This window comes from Tursiops truncatus, chromosome 19, assembly GCF_011762595.2.
Source record: "Tursiops truncatus isolate mTurTru1 chromosome 19, mTurTru1.mat.Y, whole genome shotgun sequence".
Classification (NCBI taxonomy): domain Eukaryota; kingdom Metazoa; phylum Chordata; class Mammalia; order Artiodactyla; family Delphinidae; genus Tursiops; species Tursiops truncatus.
The window spans coordinates 1221708-1243163 of record NC_047052.1 but is presented as its reverse complement, the minus strand read 5'-3'; the positions used below and the strand labels follow the sequence as shown (position 1 = coordinate 1243163).

Below are 21456 nucleotides of genomic sequence, written 5' to 3'. Positions count from 1 at the left end.
TCACAGCTGTTACTGTCTCTACCCTCACCGTCACCATAAGTGTTTAGTGCTGCGGCCAGCGTTCACCCCGGCCTGTCCCCGCCCGGGCTCCTGCCCTTTCTGAGCCTTGGTTTCCGCATCTGTAACGGGGCGCCAGCCCCTCCGAGGGCCCAGGGAGTGGCGAGGGGCCCCCCATCACCACCACCGTCATCGGGTGCTGCGTGCTAATGGGGGCCACGCTCTCCAAAGGGCTAGCGGCTGGTTACTGGTGGACTTTGCCCTGGGGAGCCGGGCCTCTTATCTGATCTGGGAGCTGGGCTGCACGGGGTGGGGGCGGGGGCGGGACTGGGGAGGAGCTGGAAAAAAACAGCCGGGGTTGCACCTGGCACAGGCCTCAGTGATAACGCGCCGATGGGCGCGATAAGACGGCAGGAGCAATGTCTGCCTGTCGGGCGGGCCCGGTGCGGCTCCCGCGCAGTGGCTGGAGCTCGGATGCCAGCCGCGTTGATTTATAGCCAAAAATAATAGGACTTTTATACCGTGTGATTGATTTATTCGATGTTAATCACGGCCCTTATCGCGGGTATTAATAATCTGCCGGGCACGTGACGTCACCAAGGGGGGGCTTTTACGGGCGCTCATCGATTGGGGGCCGTGGTGGTTATCGGGCCCAGCAGGGAAGGCAAATATGCCCTTTGGGCTGGAATTAGGTGCGGGGCCTGGCGGAGGAGCCCCCAGCTGCCGGCCGAGGAGACCAGGGATCCGGGCCACGCGTGTGCCTGCTGGCCTGGGCGTGCCGGGCGGGCAGCTATCGCTGCCACGCAGTTAATAAGGGGCTGAGGGCTTTTCAAGGCCAAAAATGAAGGGGGAGAAACTGAGATGTCTGGCGGCGCCCCCTGAGAGCAAGCTGGTGGGGGGAGGGTGGTGGCCGGAACTGTGCCACGTGCTCGCCCACCTGGGCCTCAGCGTCCCTCCCGGCCACAGGCTGGGGTGGGCGGGCAACTCGGTGCCCCGAGGCTCAGTAGAACCTTCTGGTGTTTTCCTTCCTGCAGATGCTACTCCTCCACCCCCACTGCTACCACCCGCCCCCACGTCCCCAGGAGGCTCTGAGGAGACGGAGGGTCCGGAGCCAGAGACGAGGCTGGAGGAGGAAGAGGCCAGCAGCCCCTGGAGCGGGCCAGGTAAGCGCGCCTGTGTCCGGGGTCTGGCGGCCTTGTCTCTCCAGGGCAGCCCTGGGGCCCAGCCTTCTGGGGGTCCTGGGAGCTGGCCACCCTGACAGCACGGGTGCAGCAGGCCCAGGTCTGTCCTGTTGCAAAGTCCAGCCAGCCTGTGGGCCAGCGGCTTCCCTGGAGGTGGGCGCCAAGCTGTGCCGGTGCTCAGGGCTAAACCCCAGGCCCCTAGCAGCAGATACGCCTCTGAGGCTTCCCTGGAGGTGGGAATGCGAGTCTGGAGCGGCCCGAGTACCTGCGCCTTCCCAGCCCAGCTAGGGGCTCAAGCCTGTGTGGGTGGAGAGGACCCACCCCTGTGGTGGCTGCAGCGCGTGGCGGGGGGCCGGAGGCCGTTCCAAGCCACCGGGTCCTGGATCAGGAGTGTCTTTGAAGGCGGTTTCGTGCTCCCAGCACTGCCCCACCCCCGCTTGTAGCTGGAATTCTGACCTTGGAGGGCCCACCAGATGTGTTGTGCCCACGGCTCCCCGCTTCCACCGACGTATGAGTATAGGGCAGGCTGGGCGTGTCGGCTGTTGTCATGCTTCCTAAGTACAAGCGACGCGGCTGAGGGGAACCGGGCAGTTCGGAGGGGTCCTGGGAGCTGCTGGGTGAAGGAGGGAGGGCGTGGTCCTCGGGAACAGAGGGAGGGAATGGAGGGTGCGCACTCAGGCCGGGCGCACGTGCACGTAGCAAGCACGCATCGAGCACCTGCTGTGTCCCCGAGGTACAGCTCTGAGCAAACAGGGTCCTCAGAGAGCTGTGATGACACAAATGCAGTCAGTGGCCAGTGGAAAGGAGGCACGTGGCAAGGGCCTCATCTTGCCGGGGGGTCAGGGAGACCACACCAGGGCAGAGAGGACCCCCATGGTCTCCCAGGGGTGTCAGAGATGGCCTCCTGCCAGGTTCAATTTGAGTGGCCATGTGGACCCTTCATCAGGATCCCAAAGTGTCAAGGAAAGAGTGCTGGGATTGATTAGTGATGTCTGCGTGGCACCAAGGAGATGAGGTGGCACGTGTGCCTTCTGGTCCCCCTGCTGATTTAACACACCTCTTCCTACAGTAGGTAGGTGTCTGAGGCCCAGAGAGGGAGGGATGGGCCTGGTGGTCCCAGCCTAGATGGTGACCCCAGACCACTGGGAAACAGTCTACTGCCAGTGTCTCCCACCTGCATGGGCCATGGTGCTGCCTGGGAGTGAAGCATCCTGGGTCAGACAGGCTGGGGGTCCCCTCTGCTGCCCCAGGACGGGAATGGGGCTTAGCACAGGGACACCGCTGCCCTCCGGATGGACTCGGCCGCCCTCTACCCCACTTCAGTGACTCAGTGACAGGCAGGGGAGGGGCCCCAAGGGCCCTGGCAGGGACGTCCTCTCCTCACAAGGAGCACCTGGCCAGGGACAGGTCGTGTGTGTATGAGCCCCTCACAGCCCGGTCGGGCGCAGCTGAGCCAGATACCCACCTGCCGGGGCTGGGCCATTCCGCACACAGGGGACGGTGCTGTGGGACTGGTGCCCGTGGTCAGACCGCTCTGCTGCCTCCGTTTCCCCAGCTCTAGGACAGGGTAACGACGAAGCACCCAGAGACGCTGGCTCAGCGCTGCCTCGGCCCGTGGCTCGCACATTCCAGGGACCGCCTGGTGCCGGTGGGCCCTGATCGGCCGCTGGGCAGGCGGGGGGCTGAGAGAGCAGCTGCTGGATAGGGTGACCGTGGGGAGGCATGTGCGAGGCGGTCCTCACACCAGCCCCTCGAGGCAGGGGTGAGGCGACCCTCCCCTTTACGGAGAGATCCAGGCACAGAGCAACTAAAGGGTCTGTCCACGTCACCACCCGCGAGGGGGCACAGCCAGGATGCAGACCCGCCGCCTGGTTCTGGAGCTCAGGCAGCAAGTGTGTAGACGCCAGCCTCAGCTGTCCTCCGGTCGGTCCCCGCCCACCCTGCGGACTTAGTATCACCGTCCCCGTTTTACAGATGGGAAGGCAGAGGCCCCTGGAGATTGGAACCTGGCCCCGGAGTGGCCGCGGGGGCCGTGGCTTGGGTGGGTGCACCCAGGAGCTTCCTGCGCTATTTGCGTCCTCGGGGGCTGGGGGGCTCCCTATCGGCCCCCGCAGATAGGAATTTCTGTGCAGTGGGCAGCGATGGCCCGATAAGCAGCCTCCGGCCAACCGCCGTGGTGGCCGCCCCCTATCAGACCCCAAACAGGCCACACTTATCACCCGGCCGGGAAGCCAGAGAGGCCCCGTGGGCTCTTATCTCACAGGGGCCGCCGTGCTGGCGATAGGGTGGCAGGCTTGCCTGGGTCGCCGTCCCCAAGGGCAGTGCCCAGCCCGGGAACCGGCGGGGGGACAGGGGTGTCCAGCGGGGCCTTCGCTGCAGGTCCTGGTGCCCTGCGAGCTTCCCCGGCCCCTTTCCGTTCGCTGTCCCTCTGGGCCCCGCCCCTTCGTGTCTCCTCCCACCCCACCCTCTGAGTTTGTCTTTTGATCTCCACTTGCCCCTCCTGCCCCGTCCCCCATGGGGAAAAGTGCAGCCCTGGGGACCCGACCTGTGCCTGGTGGCACCCCCACCTTTCCCTCTGGGATGGCGGGCTGGTCTGGACCACAGGGCACCCTGTGCCGTCTGGCTTTGAGGAGTGACTGGGCCCCAAGCCTCGGTTTCCCATGTGAGCTGCGTGAGGGGAGGCCCTGGAGGCCAGGGCTCGCACACACCTTGTGCCGCCCCTGCAGGTGGTCGCCCCCATCTCGCCTTTCTGGCCACTGTCTGCTGGCCAAGACTTGGCTTGTGGGTGAGACCCATCGCCCGGGGAGGGTGCTGACACTGCAGGGTCCCAGGGGCAGGTGACATCAGCCCGGCAGAGAGGCTGGGTCTCAGTGCCTCTCTCCAGCTGCATGGTGGGTGCAGCGCAGCTGCCCTGCCTACAGCAGTCAAGGCCCCGAGCAGGTGGCCACAAAGACCCCCAGGAGATACCACACGGCACCAGGCAGGAGGGAGGCCTCCCAGCTCCTGTCCTCCCAGGGGGCTCTCGACACGCGCTGCAGACACAGCGAGGTCCTGGACCCTTGAGGGCTTTGTAAACACGAGAGTGCGGGTGTGCAAGGGGCCTGTTCTCTCCGGGCCTTGTTACTGTCCCCACGCTAGCTCCCTCCTCCCACCCGTGACCCGGCGACCCCAGAGCTCCCGACCCAGGCTGGGATGTGGTCAGTGTCGTGGTCACTTTTGGACGTTGTGACCATCATCAGGTCACGAGCTGCCGGCGGCCAGTTCTCAAGTGTGACTTCAAGTGGGAACCACCCCCACCCCAGCAGTGCTGAGAGGCCGGAGCCAGCCTGCCTGCCTGCCTGGGCTGGGGTCCAGCTTTGCTGAGCGACTGTGGGCTGGTTACTCGACCTCTCTGGGCCTCAGTTTCCTCATCTGTACAAATGGGACGCAGGGCAGAGCAGCTCCCCACTCAGTCCCGTCATCTTGCCCTGGTGGCCCGGGTGCCTGTGGGTAGGGGAGGGGACGTGCAGGCAGGTTCCAGGGAGAAGCTGCTCTCTGAGACCAGAATTCCGCTGTCGAGCAGGAAGGCACCGCAGCCCCTTGGCCAGCTGAGCACGTGGCCATGGAGCGGGGAAGGGAGGGTCCGCCGCTCATGCCCCTACTGGTGATGGGCACCTTGGCCCAGGGGTCCCCACCGACGGTCAGGAACCCGGGATCCAGGCTGGGTCAGAGGCCGCTTGGCCGCGGAGCTGTCGCCTCCCCCCTCTGAGGGGTTAGGGCAGCAGCCGCTATGTGGGCGGGTGAGGCTGGAGCAGAGGCCACGCTGCGCGGCGCAGGGTGAACGCCTGCTGCCTCGGGAGAGGCCGGGGCGCCCTGCGTCCTCATGGAGCCCAAACGCCACCGGCGAGCCAACCGTGGACTGGGCGGGAAGGCAGGGGTCCTAGACGGAAAGGTGACCCTGAGGGGCCTGAGGGCACGAGGTCCGCGTGCACGTGGGCGTGGAGAGTGCCGGGCAGAAGCACAGCCCAAACCAGGCTCCCGGGGGACTGAGCAGGGTGCCAGGTGGGCGGGGGGGTTGGTCCCGAGGGAGATGGGGGTCCCCTCGGGTTGCCTCAGGGAAAGTGGATGAGAGCAGAGCGGGGGACCCACCCCCGGCTGAGGGTCTGTGGGGAATGGCCCGCCATGGGCAGGGGGCTGCCCTGCCCGGCCCTCATCTTCCCTTGAGCCGCCGGCTGGAGTGTGAAGGGAGAGGGGTTGGGCAGCAGGGACCCGGAGAGCTGGGTATTTTTATCTTTGAAATGACCTTGTGCGCTCGAGGGGCTGGCTGTTTAAAATTCTGATATGCAGATGGCTGAGAGCTAGAATCGGAAATCCCCAAGGCGCATCTGGGAGGGTAGCTGCCACTGCCTTAGCTCTGTGGTCCCCGGTGCCCTCTGCCCATCAGGGTGCGCGGCCCCCAGTGACCCGCTGCCCCCTCTGTCTCCACACTTGACATCCAGAAAAAGCAGAGGGTCGTGCAGACAGGCAGCCCCCACAAGGGCTGAGAGCCCTGAGGGTCCCTTCCGACTGTGGGGTCCTGAGCCTGTCACCTACCTCGTGACCCCCGTCGGAGCCTCCGTCCAGTGGCAGTCACCATGACCTCAGGCTCCTGGCCAGGTCAGGAGAAAACGGAGGGAGGGCAGTGAATGGACGCTAGGCCTGGGTTTGGGGCCCCAGGGGGCCGGGAGCCTCCTCTGCAGCCAGATCTCGTGGGGGGTCCCCTCCACCCAGGGACTTGCCTGGGGTGGACCAAGCAGGTGTCACTCCTCTGCCCTCCCCACCCCACTGTGTCCCGCACAGGGGAGGTGAGAACGAGCACACATCCATCCAGGTCTCTGACAGCTTGTCTGGGAGGCAACGTGGTTCAGACATCCCGAGTTCAGGGCTGTCCACTGGGGGTGCCGTGCGGAGCTGGGGAGCAAGGTGATGAACCCAGGGGGCCCACAGGGGCTCCCCATTGGCTCTGGGGGCTAGTCAAGTGGCCTGGGCTCCACGGGTCCAGGAAAGAAGGGGGTGGCCAGTCCTATGACCTGGCTGTGTGATCAGAGCCCCAGGACTGGGGTCCCCTTCACCTGTAAGTGTCTCAGGGCCTGGAACTCTTTCCTGGTGACCACTGTTTACAGAACAAATTTCAACTGACTGAACATCAGGTATCGCCTTTTTTTTTTAAAAAAAATTTTATTTACTTTTGGCTGCGTTGGGTCTTCGTTGCTGTGTGCAGGCTTTCTCTAGTTGCGGCGAGCGGGGGCTACTCTTCGTTGCTGTGTGTGGGCTTCTCATTGCGGTGGCTTCTCTTGTTGTGGAGCACGGGCTCTAGGCGCGTGGGCTTCAGTAGTTGTAGCATGCAGTCTCAGTAGTTGTGGCACACGGGCTTAGTTGCTCAACAGCATGTGGGATCTTCCCGGACCAGGGCTCGAACCCATGTCCCCTGCATTTTGCGGCGGATTCTTAACCAGTGCGCCACCAGGGAAGCCCTAGGTGTCACCTTCTTTTGCCTCAGCTTCATCCTAGGCCCTAGAGGCAGAGATGGGAAGGCTGGCCATGTCCCCACTCACTGCATGTCAGCAGAGGGGACAGCCAGGTGGTCGGGCCAGGACAGCACCGTAGGTGGGCCCCCCCATCCCCAAGGATAAATTGGAGTGGGCCGAGGGTGTTCGGGCAAGGAGCTGGCACGTGCAAAGACCCTGAGGTTTGGACGGCATGGGCGTGGCTGGAGCCTTAGACGCTGGAACGGGGTTGGGGAGAGATGAGACAGGGCACAAATGGCTCAGAGTTTGGGCTCAATGCCATGGACCGTAGGGAGACGCCTCCGTTTTCTTGGCTGTAAAATGGGGCGTGGGGTGTTAAGTGGGACGTTTGGTCAGCTGCCTTGCGGAGAGTGGGTTAGTGGGCTAGTACCTTGGGGCGCACGGGGAGGCGGGCAGCTGGTGGGAGGGGCCAGAGGATGCATCCGTGCCGTTTCCTGCCTGGGGACTGGAGCCCGCTCCACCCCCTACCCCCCCACTCCCGCCCCCGCGCCGGGGTTCCGGGGTTCCGAGGGCCTGCTGGAGGCTGGGAGTCCTCACGCCGGGAGCGTGAGCAAGGGCGATGGCTGCTATCTGGGCTGTACTCGGTGGACTAATCTCGCCGCCTGGTGTTTCTATGCAAACCTCAAGGTTTGTTATCGGGCGGTGGGCGGGCAGCTGAGGCAGGACGGCCTGTCCTGATGGACAGCTGGGGAGATGGGCCGATACGGCTTGGCCGCGCGTCCCCTCCCGCCAGCTCAGCATGTGTGGGTGGGAAAAATCATTTCAGCTCTTTCGCGTTATCACTGGGCCTGGCATTGCGGCCCCATAGGCCTGTTTATCTTAGATTAGCGGGCGGGGGGGGGCGGTGAGGGGCACAGGAGGGGGCGATGGTGGATGGCAGGGTTCAGCCTGGGGTCAGACCCAGCAGCTGTGTCAGGAGCCACCTCTTCTCGGTACCCCAGGGAAGGGGGTCCAGCCCAGATGTCCCCCGAGGGCCATGTTCCTTGAAAACCCGCAGGGGGCCCTCCGCGCATCCTGACCCCCCACCCCGACAGCTGAGCAGGCCAAGACTCCCGGAGCTGGGGGGTCCTAAGGAGGGGCCGTGTGTGCCCGCAGTCGGCCTTCCTTCCCGGGTGTTTACTGAGCACCTACTGCGGGCAGAAGTGGCAGGTGTGTTGTGCGGTGGCACGGGCCGTAGAAACAAGGAGTGTGGGGTGTACAGCCCAGGGGCGGGCAAGAGAAGGAGGTCGTTTATTCACTCCATAAACACTTGTGTTTTAAGCACCTGGCTCGGTGCCAGCAGAGTCCAGGCCCCCAGAGAGCTGTTGTTCTCATCAGGGAGACAGAGACTAAATAATAGAGAAGTGAAAATGTCCCCCGTCCGAGGAGGGGAGGCTCGGAATAAAGGGGGGGCAGTTCTGAGTAGGGTGTCCTGAGCCTCATGTGGGCAAAGACCAGAAAAGGGAGGGGAACCAGCTGCCTCCTGGGGACAGTGTACCAGGCGAGGGCACGGCCAGGGCGAGAGCCCTGAGGCCAGGGTGGGCCCGGCTGGGGCGAGGAGGGAGGGGGTGGGCTCAGAGAGGGGAGGATCCGTTCTGTAGGTGGTTGTCCTGGAAGTGGGGTTCGGGGGTTACGGGCTTCAGCCAGCGTGGGCCGAGGGTGAGCGACGGATACCTCGGCTGCCTGCTGTCTCCTGGGCCCTGAGCTCTTCCATGACACCCTCTCCAGCCCCTCCCCGGAGCATCGGTCCCCAGGCCAGGGTAGGGGCCCAAACCCCGGCCAGCATCCACCACCAAAGCTCAGAGCTGCCCCCCTCTCCGAGCAGGGCCGTGTGGGGCAGAGCTCCCAGGCCGGGGCCGAGGTGGGGACCGAGAGCCCGCGGCCTCTCCTTCGCGGCTGGCCTGGCCTGCACGGATGCCATGTCCTGCGCTGCCCAGTGGGCACCAGGGGCCCAGGCACCGGGCCACACACGGCACCCCAAAAAGGCCCTGAGCAGAGGGGCCTCCGCTCCCTGTACCCTGAGGGGCTGCTGAAGCCGTGGCCTCCCCCGTGGTCGGGCTGCTGACCCCTCAGCCCTGGGCAGTCCCCTCGCTGCGGTTAGCAGTTCTTCACCCTGGAGGTGCTGACCGCCCGGCACCATCAGCCTGGCCAGTGGGGAACCGCCCTTTGGCCCAGTTCTGACTTCAGCGTCTGCCCCTGACGAAGGCCTGGGCGTCGGGGTCAGGTGGGGGCCAGGACCCATGAGAGGGGCAGGTGGTCAGCAGGCCGCTCTTCAGCGAGACTCAGCCGCCGTCCTGTCAGACTCCCCTGCCGTGGAGCCCGTTCTGCTCGCTCACTTGCAGTTTCATTTATTGAGCACCTACTGTGTGCTGGTCCCTGCGGATGCAGCCAGCCGCTGCCCTCCAGGAGCCACGGCCCAAGCAGAGAATGGTCAGCCGGGGCACAGAGGCTAAGCAAGGAATGTGACTGAGAAGTGCAGGGGGTGGCGAGCCCCTCCCCCTCGGGGATTTGCACCGAGAGCTCAGTGGCGGAGGGGGGGGCAGCCCTGCGGACACCTGGGAAAACTGCCTGCATGGCCAGCGCAAAGGCCCAGTGGTGAGACCATGGGGGGTGACCTGGGGGCAGCGGGAGGGCTGGTTGCCGCATGGTGAGTGGACTGTAGGGGCTCAAGGGTGGACCTGGGACCTGTGAAACGGGTGAGACGGGAACGTGGCAGCCGGTGCTGTGCTCACCGCATTTCACATGTGGGCACTGAGGCCCAGAGAGGTTCGGGGCAACTGAGCAGGGCCGGAGCCCACAGTCCCGCCCCCCAGCCCCGCCCCACGGGGTTCTCCTGGGTCCCCGCTGTCCTGGCGGCGGCTGGGGGCCGATGCCTGGCCTCCTGCCCCGCGCTGCCCGCTGACCTCACCGCCTTCCGGGAGTGGCTATCTGCGGCCGTGGGCGCTAATCGAGCCGCTTCCTCCTCCGCCCTCCACCGGCTTCCTGCCCGGGCCGCCCCCCCAGGCTGGGCGTCTGAGCGTCCGCCTTTGCCCCACCAGGGCCTCCCAGACATCAGGGGGTGCAGGTCTGCCCAGCCCCACCTGGGAGCCTCTGGAGATGGCCGCCCCTTCTGGAAGTTTCCTTCCCAGTCGTCCTCCTGGGCCCAAGCTCAGACTCACCGTGGCCCGGCCGTGCGGCCTGGGACCCATCGGCTTCCCTCCCTACCGTTGCCTCCCTGGTGGAAAGCCCACGGGTGCACACGTGGGGGGACCTGGGATGACAGGCTGGCCTTCACGGCAGGCGGTCACGGCCACTCTGCTCTGTCGCCTTTGTCGGTGCCGTTGCCAGTGCGGACGGGTTCTCTTCCCAGGACCAGGGCGGGCACTGCTGCTGGCGCTGTCCCCAGGGCTTGTGCGGTCCCGGTTACTGGGGCCAGTACGGTCACCCTTGCCCCTGGTACCGTCCCCAGCACTGTTACCATCCCGCTACTCCGGGCTGGCAGGGCCCTCGCCACTGGTGCCGGGGCAGACCTGGCTTCTAGCTGTCACCTCTCCCTCTGGGGTCCTCGGGGCCGCGGCGCCCTCTCTGGGCTCGGGCTGCTCTTCTGTGGGACGGGGACAGGACATTCAGGCTGTCTGGAGGAACCGGATGGGCAGGGCAGCGGGGGGACGGGGGGTGGCAGCGTGTGCGTTGCGGCGGCCCCCTCCAAGCACGCGCGGGGTCCCACAGCCCCAGCTGGGGCGTATCGGGGTCCGGGGCCCACCGCCGGGGTTCTGGGCTCCGTCTGTCACGGGATCTCCCCGAAGCTCAGGGCACGGGCGGCTCTGCTGGGCCCACCTGACAGGTGAGGAGACCGAGGCTGGGCGAGCTGAGAGTGTCTCCCAGACCCGGGACGGGAGCCGCCCGGCCCGGCCCCTGATCTGATGCTGTCCCCTGAGCCCCCACCCCGTGCGGCGCTGGGCTCCTCATTTATTTATTTATTTGTTATTAGGCCTCTATCTCTGCGCGTAACTTCTTATTTCCTCACCGCATGTTTCCATTACGGCGGCGGTGGATGCAGCCGATAAGATCGGTCCCTGGAGATGGGACAAAGGGGCCGCCATCGGCTTGAGGGCTGGTCATATCCTGCCCGAAAGGGCCGAGCGGGGCCTGAAATGAGCGATGCTATCGGGGGTTTATTGTGTGTTGGGGGGGAGGGGTCCTGCCTCCTTGGCCACCCCCTCCCCCTGCAGGCGGAGCCTCTGTGGCCACCCCTCCTTGGCCCCATCCCCCCACAGCACGCCCCAGCCCCCGTGCCTCGGGCAGATGGCCCTGGCATCCACCCGGCTGTCCCAGGTCCACCCGTGGTCTCTGTGGGGCTGGGAGCTGCTGGGTGCAACAGGCACCAGGCCGTCCACCCCCAGCCCCGCGAGCGCTCACACACGTCCAGGTGCTCAGGCTGGAGCTGCCCGAGCCCCTCAGGGTGCTGAGATGCCCCTGCCTTGACTCAGCAGTTCAGCTTCTAGGAATTTACCCCCGAAAAATCATCTCAGCGCGGACAGGCGTAGGGTGGTGGGGACAGACATCACAGCCGTGTGGAAAATAGCAAGCCATTTATTTTTTTATTTCTGCTCTGGCCGGCAGAATTTCTCCAAGAAAGGGGAGAAATGATTCTAAAAGAAGCAAATTGCACGCAGATACCCGTGCTGCTGTGCCCGTGCGTGCGTCTTCCCACGAACACCCAGGTCCGGGGCTGACGTTGGTGCAGCCCCACCGCCGCCCAGCACCTTCCCTGGTTCCTGGGCCCTGGCCCCTGAAGGCCCGGGACCTTGCTGGGTCCCAGCGGGCAGGAGCAGTGACCTTGGCGGGTGACAGCACCGGGTCCCGAGGCTGAGACCCTGGCGGTGGTGGCACAGTGCTCGATCGAGGGCCCAGTGGGGGAGCCCTGGGTGTTCCTGGACAGGAGGGAGCTGTGTCTGGGGTGGGGACCAGCCTGGGCCCGGTCTGTCCTCCAAGCCTCCTGTTCCCGGGCCCCTGCCCAAGCATTATTCCTCCTTATCTCCCCCTGAAGGGGCAGGAAGGACAGAGCACTGGATAGGGGTCGGGGGCCTGGACTTGAACTCAGTCACCCCATCGCACTGTGTGGCCAGGTCCCCTCTGACCCTCGGTCTCCTCGTCTGTGAAGGCGGGGAATAACCACCCCTTAGGGCATGTGGTGGTTTGAGGACTAAGTCATCAGTGCCCTGAGAGCAGGTGTCTGCTGGTTCCACGCGCTACGGTGAGCACGCACGGCTTACGAGAGGGGCTTTAGCAGTTCCCTCGTGCTGGTCCTCCTCAGGGGCCCTGGGGCCCAGTGTGCCAGTTTGAGCCATGGCACCTTGGGCAGGACATAGCGCTCGCCGGGCTCAGCCTCCTTTGTGGGCGGAGCAGCCAGGGTGCTCATAAAGGACCCGCAGGCGTTCAGGGCCCACCACGTTCTCTGGAAGGAGCTTCTTATTCCCTAAAGGGCCGGTCCTGCGGGGTGGTGCAGTGTCAGGACATTCTCGATGGTGTTGGCCAACCGCAGTGCCCGCTGCTGCCCCTTGGGCGGGGGTAGGACGGGACTGGCCCGAGGCTGGGGGCAGCGCCGAGGTCCTGGCAGCGGCAGGGCGGGGCACCCTCCCTTTACCCCCTTGACCACCCGGCCTCCACCCAGACCCTCGCTTGCCCTCATGCCCACCCCTCCTGCCCATCTGCAGCAGAGAGACGGCGCTCCGAGGGACAGGAGGGTGGGGCCCGGGGACACAGGGAGCAGGGTGGGCCGCCGGGCCAGCTGGGAGGCGGTGAGCTGGAGGCTGACCGGAAGGAAGGGCCCTCGGTGGCGGTGGCGGTGGCTCCTGGAAGAACAGGGTCGGGGCCGGGCGGCCCGGGCTGATAGGAGCCTGGTAAGCTACTTGCGCAGGAGGTGTTTTCTTTACCTTATCTCACCGGTCCTGCTTCCAGCCCACCCTCCAGGACCAGGCTGGGCTGGGGAGAGCCAGGGGCCCCCACCCATCCCTGTTCTCAGGCCGCAGGGTCTCCCAAGACCAAAGGGCCAGGGACTGCGGGGCCCTCCGCCCACTTCACAGGTGGGAAGGCTAAGGCCCAGGGACCCAGGGCGCCTTTTGTTTTTTAAGCTTTTTGAGAAGGCTGGAGAGACCTCAAGGCCTCCCATTTTGAGGCCCCCGGGGAGCCGCGGTGCTCAGGCTCTGTGGGACGGGGGGCAAGGCTCTGACCCGGGTGGGGATGGTGAAGGGGCCGTCAGAAACCTGGTGTGGGGCTGGGCCCATGCTGCGCTGTTGGCTGTCCCCAGGCGGTCCCAGCTCCACCATTAGCTGGGGCCAGGGTTCAGCCCGATAAAGACAGGCTGTTGTTCTGTGTCAAAAAATCAATAATCCCCAGCGATGTCCCAGTGATAGGAGGAGAAGTTCACGGCACCAGCTGGCGGGGGCGGAGGGGGGTGGGCAGGGCCAGGGCTCCAGAACCTGGGGGCCGCCCGCCCTGCCCGGCCATTACCCGGCTGGCTGGTGGGGCCGATCCACGGTGGACTCCAGGCCCAGGTGCTTTTAGGACACAGCCAGCTGACAGTGACCCTGGCCCAAGGGGCTGACATTCTAGCGGAGAGACTGGGAGTCAGTAGAATACACACGTGGACTCCACGGTGCTGGACGTGGTAGCAGCTCAGGGCACCGCAAGCCGGCAGAGGTGGGGAGGGGTCGGCAGCCGATGGCAGCGCCCCAGTGCACGCGTGAGGGGACTCGGGAACACAGGTCCAGCCAGGGCGTGCCCCCAGAGGGCCCTCCCCAGCCCGGGCCCTGTGACAGGCACCGTGCCTAGCGCCCATTGGCCCACGTTGGGCCGGCCGCAGTGCCGCCCTGCCAGCCCCCTCTGCCGTCGGCTCCAGGAACCTCGCCTGCCTGCCGGCTCCACCCCACGCTCGGGCTGCCCCATGTGACGCAGCCGCCGGGCAGAGCCTGGCAGGAGACGGGAGGCGGACAGGCAGCAGGTGTGGGGGGCAGGGGTGTCCCCCCCCGAGGGAGGGCCTTGAGAGGCTCTCTCGGGTCTGAGCTCTGGAACCCTCTCCAGTGCAGCCCCTGCCACCGGCCACTGTGAGTGCAGGGTCTGTGGGCAACTTCTTAGGAAGGACATTCTGGGCTTGAAGCCCTTTGAAAACCTCTGGCCTGGAATGAGAAGGCCACCTCGTCCAGGCAGGCTCAGGCTCTGCACAGCCTGCCCGGCCCGGAACTCAGGGGGCTGGGTGCCGGCAGAGGGCACCAGGGCCAGCAGAGAGGTGTGAGACTTCCCCAGGCGGCGGTAGGACCAGGGACATCCAGGGGCCGCTGGGGGCAGCTCCCAGGAACGTCCTCTCCTCTGACGTTCCCCGTCAGGGAAATGGGCGTCCATCCATCTTGGTCACGGTCACAGCTCCAGAGCCGGGCCCTCAGTAACATAAACAGCACAACAGTGATGGGGCGAGCTTGGCCGCAGGATGGGCGCGGGCTGGGGCGGCGTCCTAGGGAGAGGTGCTCACCGTCCGAGGGCAGCAGCAGGTCGCGGCCCTGCAGGAACCAGAGCCTGGCTCGGCCATGGTGTCCGCTTCCCCCAACGAGGCCAGAGATCCCAGGCCGTACGTGACATCTGGTATTTAACCTGTGACAGCCAGTCCCCATTTTCATGTGTGCCCTCAACTCATAGCTCCCCGGCCCCTCCAGCTTCCTCTCCCAATTCTGGTCCCTCCTGCCAGGGTCCGGGCCCTCCGAGGGGCTCTGTGGGGACGCCCGGGCTGGTGGAGACCCTCACCCAGCCCCGGAGAGCGCTTGGAGGATTAACAGCTCAAGTGGCTTTGCTCCTGAGCCAGCGCTCACGTGCGCCCACGGCTCCCTCAGCCCGTCTTCCCTGGAGGGTGCACGTCAGCTTGTTCCTGCCATCTAGGCTGTGCTGTCTGCCGTGCGGTCGGGGTCCTGGGGCCGGGCCTGTGTGCAGGGCTGGCGTCGGGAGTGTTTCCTGCCCCACTCAGCTCCGTTGCTGCCACCTGTGAAATGGGGATGGGACTGTGCTTGGGGTCCGGAGCGTCCGGCCCCTTGATGTGCCAGGTTTGCTGTGAGTGACGGCACAACGCCCGCACTGGGGTCGTGGCCTTGGGGTCAGAGGGATCTGGGCTTCACTCTCCTGTGCTACTTGCTGGCCATGTGACCTCAGACGGTCCCTTGATCTCTCCAACTGCTTTTCTCAACTGGAAGAGAGCAGAAGAAACGGACCGCACCCATTTTTACCCCAAGCTTTTTTAACCATGTTCCCTTGACACTTTGTCCCCATGAGTCACACATGAGAGCCGGAGTCTTTCCAAAGGCGCCGTGGTCACTGGTGACACCCAGGGTTAGGATCAAGCTCCGCCCCTTTTTGTTTCCTGATGTGGCATTCAGGTGTGGCCTGATCCAGGGGACGGGCCAGTGCCCCATGGCCCTGGGTCTCCTGGTCCTGGAGCCCCAGGCTGCATGGGCCTGTCAGCCTTCTTCCTGCCCTGAAAGGCGGCACAGCGCAGAGAAAAGCCTGTCGGCAGCCAGGGTGGGAGTCTCGCCAGGGCCTGGGCCTGGGCAACCAGCCCAGATGGGAGAAGCTGCACGGCTCTGGCAGATGTGCGGGCCGCCTGCGGAGCAGCTGGCTGCCCACGACGCACGGTCCCGCAGCCCTCCGCATGCCCCAGGGCCCAGGTCTCCCCCTCCTCGGGGCCTTGTTGCCCCGTCTGTAAACAGGAATCAGAAACGGGCCGACAGGGTGGAGCCCAGAAGTGGGGGTGTCCCGAGGAGCTGATGGGAATTTGCTGTCTGCTGGCCGTTTCTCTCCAGGCCCCATTTGCCCCCTCCCGCCGGATCACGGGAGGGTCACACGCGAGCAGGGCCTCGCATCCACGCAGACGAACCCTCCCCTCCCAGCCCAGAGGCTCCATGACCACAGAGCAGAAGGGAGGGAGAGCAGCCCCGGGCCTTGAGTGTCCAGACGGGCCCCCGCCCCACATGGTCGGGCTCTCGCCTCTCAGGCCGCCCAGGAGGTGGTCTCCTGTGCCTGCCCGGGAGCCCTGTTCGGTGTATCCACGAGATGAGGGCTCTGCCCCGCCACGGGCAGCAACCCCACAGCGCACCGGGGCCGGGACACCCGGGCAGACGGCTGCCGGCGGCTGCAGCTGTGTTCCGCTGCCGCGGCACTTGCCGTGGAGGCGAGCATGGTGGTCACGTGGCACCACGCCTGGGCTGCAGGAAGCCCATCAGCGCTGAGAGCAGCCACTGGTGTCGTCTGTTTGGGGGATGGGTCCCCCCCAGGCCCAGAGGGGCCGAGAGCCTGGCCAGGGTTGTGCAGGGACTGCAGCTCAGCCCAGCCGGCCCCCTGCCAACTTCCCGTGGTCACCGAGCACCCACCCTGCCGGGCCCTGCCCTTCGGCCCTGCACCTGTTGTGTCATGTGACCTTGCAACGAGGGAGGTGGGCACTCTCATCCCCCACTTCACACGAGAGGAAGCCACGGGCAGAAAGGGACACGCCCTGGTACCGACCCAGGTCCTGGAGCCTCGGGGCTGACGGGGGTCAGGCCTCATCCCCTGGCAGCTGGGTTACTAGGAGCTCCCTCCCCCCGCCAGGCATCTCAGTCCCAGAAGGGCAGGGACAGCCCTGTTGCTGAGAGCTGCAGGACAGACACCACCTCCACCCCCTGTCCCCTTATCTCTCTGTCTTCCTAGGGCCTCAGCTGCCACCCAGTCAGGACGGTCAAGTTGGGGGCAGGAAAACGGCTGGGCTTGAGAGCTGGTGACCATGGGCAGGTCCCACCACCCTCAGCTCCGGACCATGGGGGGCCCGGTGAGCTGCATCTGCAGTGGGAGGGGCTGAGCCAGCATATGAGTGAGCAGGCCAAGGGGACAGCGAGGTGGCTCGCCCCGCAGACCCCCACTGACCCCGCTGCCTGGTCTGCTGCGTGACCTTGAGTGAGGTGCTTGCCCTCTCTGGGCCTGGTTCCACGTTGGTGGAACCCCTCGGGGCCCACAGCCTCCCAGCCCGCCGTGCTCTGGGCCCAGGCCCTTGGAGACTTCTAGAACCCTGCGGGGGGGGGCCTGCTCACCCCTGGCGTTTTCTCTCCCTCTCTCCTTTTTCTCTCCCTTTTTTGTGACTTTTATCAAAGGCAAACAGCGTGATCCTGAGATAGGGCCACTCCCGACAAAGCCAGGGCCAGCTGGCCCCAGGGAGCCGCAGGGTGGGGCCGGGCGGGATTAGATAAGTGGGTGCTGGCAGTGACCCCAGGGTGGGCGCCCACACGCGGATCCCAGAGCCCACTGTCCAGGGCGGGGGCTGCCGGGCGGCTGGCCTTTGTACCCTGGAGGCCAGTGGCCATTAGCACAGAGCCTGGCCCCTGGAAGGAGGGGCCAGCCGGCAGGGCGCAGGAGGCCTCCCTGAGCTCACCAACACTCCTGCAAACAGCAAGGCTACCCGGCCAGCGCTGCCAGCCCGCCTGCGGGGCCATGGCTCGGTGAACCTGGGGCCTAGGGGGGCTGGGCTTGGTGGGCCCCGGAGCCAGATGGGTCCGGGTTGGAGCCCTAGATTCTCGGTCAGAAAGGAGCTCAGGTCTGGTGGGGTGACTGCAGCCCTTGCTGCGCAGCCTGGAGCAGGTCTCGAGCTCTCTGGGTGTTATTGAAGGAGGGCGCCAAGGGCTCCAGAGTGTGGGGCAGAGCCAAGTCTGAGGGCAGCTCCGAGCAGCCCTGGCGGGGCCGTAGGCCTCGGGACACCCGGGCGCCGGGGGAGAGGAAACGCGGGGCCGGCCACGCCGACCGACAGGCTGTCTCGACTCTCGTCGCAGCCGCCAGCCCAGCAGGTGAACCGAGGCTCAGCGAGAGCCGGGCAGAGGCAGGCAGGACTCGGCCCGCTTGTTGACTGCAGACCCCATTTCTGCCAGCCGCCACCCCATCTGCTGGGCTCCCAGGATGGGGTCCTGAGCCTGGCCTGGGGCGGCGATGCCCCGTCCTGCCTCCTTCCCCTGGCCCCTCGGGACGCCGTCGAAGGGTTTTAAGACCTAAACAGGTGTTTAAATCGCAGAAATGTGCAAAGGCTGAATTTTCTCATCCGGATCCTCGCAGATGCTCGGGGGTGAAATTGAATCCCAGCGCGGCGTATTTGCTCTGGAAACGACGTGTGTGGGGTTGTACGACAGAATAACTTAGGCTTTGTCCTGACTCTGTGCCGGTAGTGATGGCCCGACCCCCGTGGGGAGGTCCACCCAGGCAGCGCAGGGCTTGCCCCCTCCTCCAGAGGAGACCAGGCTGCGGATGGGGAAACGTGAGGGCAGAGCAGGGAGAGCCAGCCCTGCAACGGGAGAGCGGGGGCTCGCCTGCTGCCCCTCACCTCCCCTGCAGCAGCCTCTCCCCGCCCTCTTCTCTGTCGCCTCCTGCCTGTGACTAGGAAGACCCAGAAAAGGGTGTCAAGGCCCTGGCCAAGAGCATGCTGGGGCTCTGGTTCAAATCCTTCCTGCCAGCTGTGTACCTTGGGCCTCTCCCTCCGTACGCTGGGGGGAATAACTGCGGCATGGCTGGGAGGAATCCCTGTGAATTACGCCAAGCGCTTGACTAAGGCTCGATAAACAGAAGCCAGGAAGTGTGTTAGGACTGGGAGTTCCCAGGGCAAATGGCATCACCCCTGCTGTCCAGCTGTGGGGACGGAGGCCATGGTACAGAGGTCAGGGAGGACTCGGCCACGACCTCACCGGAGCTGGAGTTCTCTGTGCCCCGCTCTGGAGCTGGGAGGAGGAAACAGAGACATGGGTCACAGGAGGCTGCCAGGGCAGAGGACATCTCCACCTGGAAGTCCACCCTGACTGGCCCACCATTGGAGCTGCCGCCACCCATGTTTCCTGGGAGCCCAGAGGGCAGAGGCCATGCCTCCCTCAGCTCTGCCCCAGGTACCCACGTCGGGTTTTGTGAGTCCAGAGGCTGGGTTCTGGCCCCACCTCCGGCCCGGGCTCGCAGTGTGGCTTGAGCACTCCTGGGCCTCCCTGGGCCCCAAGTTTCCTGTCAGTGTGGTTGGGAGCTGACCACTTCCATGGCCACCACTGTCTAGGTCCTCCAGCTCTTTCAGAGGCCGTTTAAGAATAGCTGTGTCTTCCTGTCTGTCACTCTCCCAGCCAGCTCCCATCCCCAGCTCAGCATCTCCTGCCCCCAGCCCCTTCCTCACTCATTCATACTTTCATTCATTCTCAACCTTGAACTGAGCCTCCACCAGGTACCCAGTCTGCGAGGAGTAGGTGGCCTTGCCTCTCCTGACCCCCGTTCTTTGGGATACAGTTTTATTTCTTGTTGGGAGAGGGTCTCTGATAGGTGCTAACTGGGCTTTAACACCTGCTTGACTGTGCAAGGGGTTGGGCAGGAACTGGGAGCTGGAAATAGTTTATCTGAGTGGATGGATGTTGAACATCACCAGGGCCACCGTAGACAGTTGCACAGGTTGTGCACTGCACAAGGGCACTGAATGAGCTGGGGCTGAGATCCAGCCATGTTCCCATCATGGAGCCAGGCATCTGCTATGGCCCTGCATCCACCCACATGGGGTACCCTTTCTAATGCCCAGCCTCTCAGGGACGGCCTCCCCTGGACCAGGGAGGGGGCTTCCAGTGGCGACCACTGCCCGATCCTCAGCCCACATCGCTCAGATCCCTGGCCTCCCTGCCTTTCCCAGGCCTCGACCATCCCCCAGCAAGCCCTGAGTGGTGGGTTCTGCCCCGTCGTGCAGAACGGCCGCCTTTATCAGGAGCCGTCCTCCCTCTGGTGGTGCGTGATACCCAGGAGATGGAGTGGCTGCCACGGGAAGCGCCAGCCACGCTGTTATCTGGGAGCTGGGGCTGCCAGCCCTGGGGCGCGATTAGGAGCCACGGCAGTTTGTCTGTGGTGCAGCGTGGGCGGGTGTGGGGGCTCACTGGCTCTGCCCCTTCCTCTGGGGGGCTACCAGTACTGGGGATGAGCTAGGGCCAGGGCTCTGAGAGAGGGGCCTCAGGACCCCACAGGTGCAGCGAGCCAGGGGTAGACTGGGGGCCTGGGGCTGCACCCCACCCCCGCTCGCCCGCGGAGTGAGCTGGGCCAGCCACCTCCGGCCCCGCCGTGTCCCTGAGTCTGTGTGGGACTTGGCCCGCACTGGGGAAGACTGGACTGAATTCCCCCCTCCTCTGCCCCCCAGGAAGGTGGGCGCCGGCCTCAGATGGACGGCACTGTCCCGTACTGGGGGGCCCAAGCCTGACAAGCCAGGAACAGGCCCTGGACACTGAAAGGAAAATATGTGACGGCAACAGAGGGAGTCGTGGTCACTATCCCTGGCTCGTCTGTGGTCCCAGCAGCACAACTGAAGTCCAGAAAGGGTGTGGGCCGACCCCATGCGGCTTAGCGCAGGTCTGGCTGTCTGGACGGGCACCGGCCATGTGTTGGGAAGCGGGATGATTCCGCCTTGACCCCACCGTCCTGAGGGGGCGGATGGGAGGGGGCAGGTGGTACCCAGCTCAGCCCACGGTGGGCTCCCCAGCCAGCCTCAGAAGGAGAGCGTGGACCCGTCGGATGGCTGGCCAGACCATTTGGATGGACAAGTGAATGCCCAGCAAACCTGCCTTTAGACAGCCTCTCCCCACACGCCCACGCCCTGGGGCCAGCTGGGCGGGGTACCAGAGACCCAAATATACCCAGGACAGCAGCGGCCCGGGCTCAGATCCTGGCATCCCACTGCCAGCTATGTGGCCTCTCGGGGCCTCAGTTTCCTCATCTGTATTGTGGGGGGGACCAGGAGAGGGCCGACATCATAGGGCCATTCGGGCAGGAACGGGCGACCGCATGCCGGCTGGCACCCTGCAGGCCGGAGGGGGGCGCCATGGGCAGAGTCCTGGCTGGGACCCTGGCATCCTGGGTGCACAGGTAGAGGACACGGCCCCTTGTGGGCGGGCTGCAGAGTGACATGGCCGGCCTCTGTCCCCCTCGCCGCGGGGCCGATAAAGGGCGCCGCCTCCTGGCCACGTCCTGGTCCCCTGCCATCTTATCTGCCCTGGGGAAGACAAGGACCCAGTTAGAACATTGTAGCCGGGCCTCCTGGTGTATTTACACGTTATCTGTGCCATTAGGCCGGCGGTTATCTGATAATCGGGCCCATTAAGGCCACAGCCCGCCCGATCGGGGATCCAGGAAGCGGGGCCAATGCAGCAGCGCTTGCTCGGGGCCCAGGCCAGGCCACGTGAGGCCTCTGTGGGCCCAGGCAGCCCAGGTGGCACCCGAGGCACAAGGCGGCCCCGCCCTCCTGGGCAGAGGGCGCGTGGCCTGGGGAGAGACTGCCCTGGGAGGGCACGGCCACCATCATCCCCTCGGCTTTGAGGACACTGAGGCTCGAGACGGCAGGTAACGTGCCAGGTGTGCGTCTCCCAGGGCGGCCCGGGCAAATTCACACCACCTTGCTGCCTCGAAGCATCAGAAGTCTACTCTCTCACAGCTCTGGAGCCAGAAGTCCCGGATCACGGCGTGGGCAGGGCCGCATTCCCGCAGAGGCTCAGATGCAGTGTCCCCCCAGCTGTATCCCACCAGTCCCCGCCCCGTCTTCAAGTGGACTTGTTCCTGTGCCTCTTTTTTTCTGTGTGTCTCTTACGAGGACATTTGTCATTGGCCGTAGGGCCTACCGGATAATCCGATGGTCTCAACTTGAGATCCGATCTCAATCACATCTGCAAAGACCCTTTGTCCAAACAAGGGAACGTTCCCAGGTTGCGGGCCACCGTCCAGCC

General features: G+C 65.3%; 1 protein-coding gene across 1 annotated transcript in view; it reads left to right on the top strand.

Annotated features, from left to right (window-relative positions):
- The window catches only part of ZFPM1 (zinc finger protein, FOG family member 1), a 67787-nt gene that overhangs the window by 27743 nt on the left and 18588 nt on the right, over positions 1-21456 (top strand). Inside the window, exon 3 of the mRNA XM_033845330.2 lies at positions 1032-1160. Coding sequence (XP_033701221.2) covers positions 1032-1160 — 129 coding nt within the window. The remainder of the gene's footprint in view (positions 1-1031; positions 1161-21456) is intronic.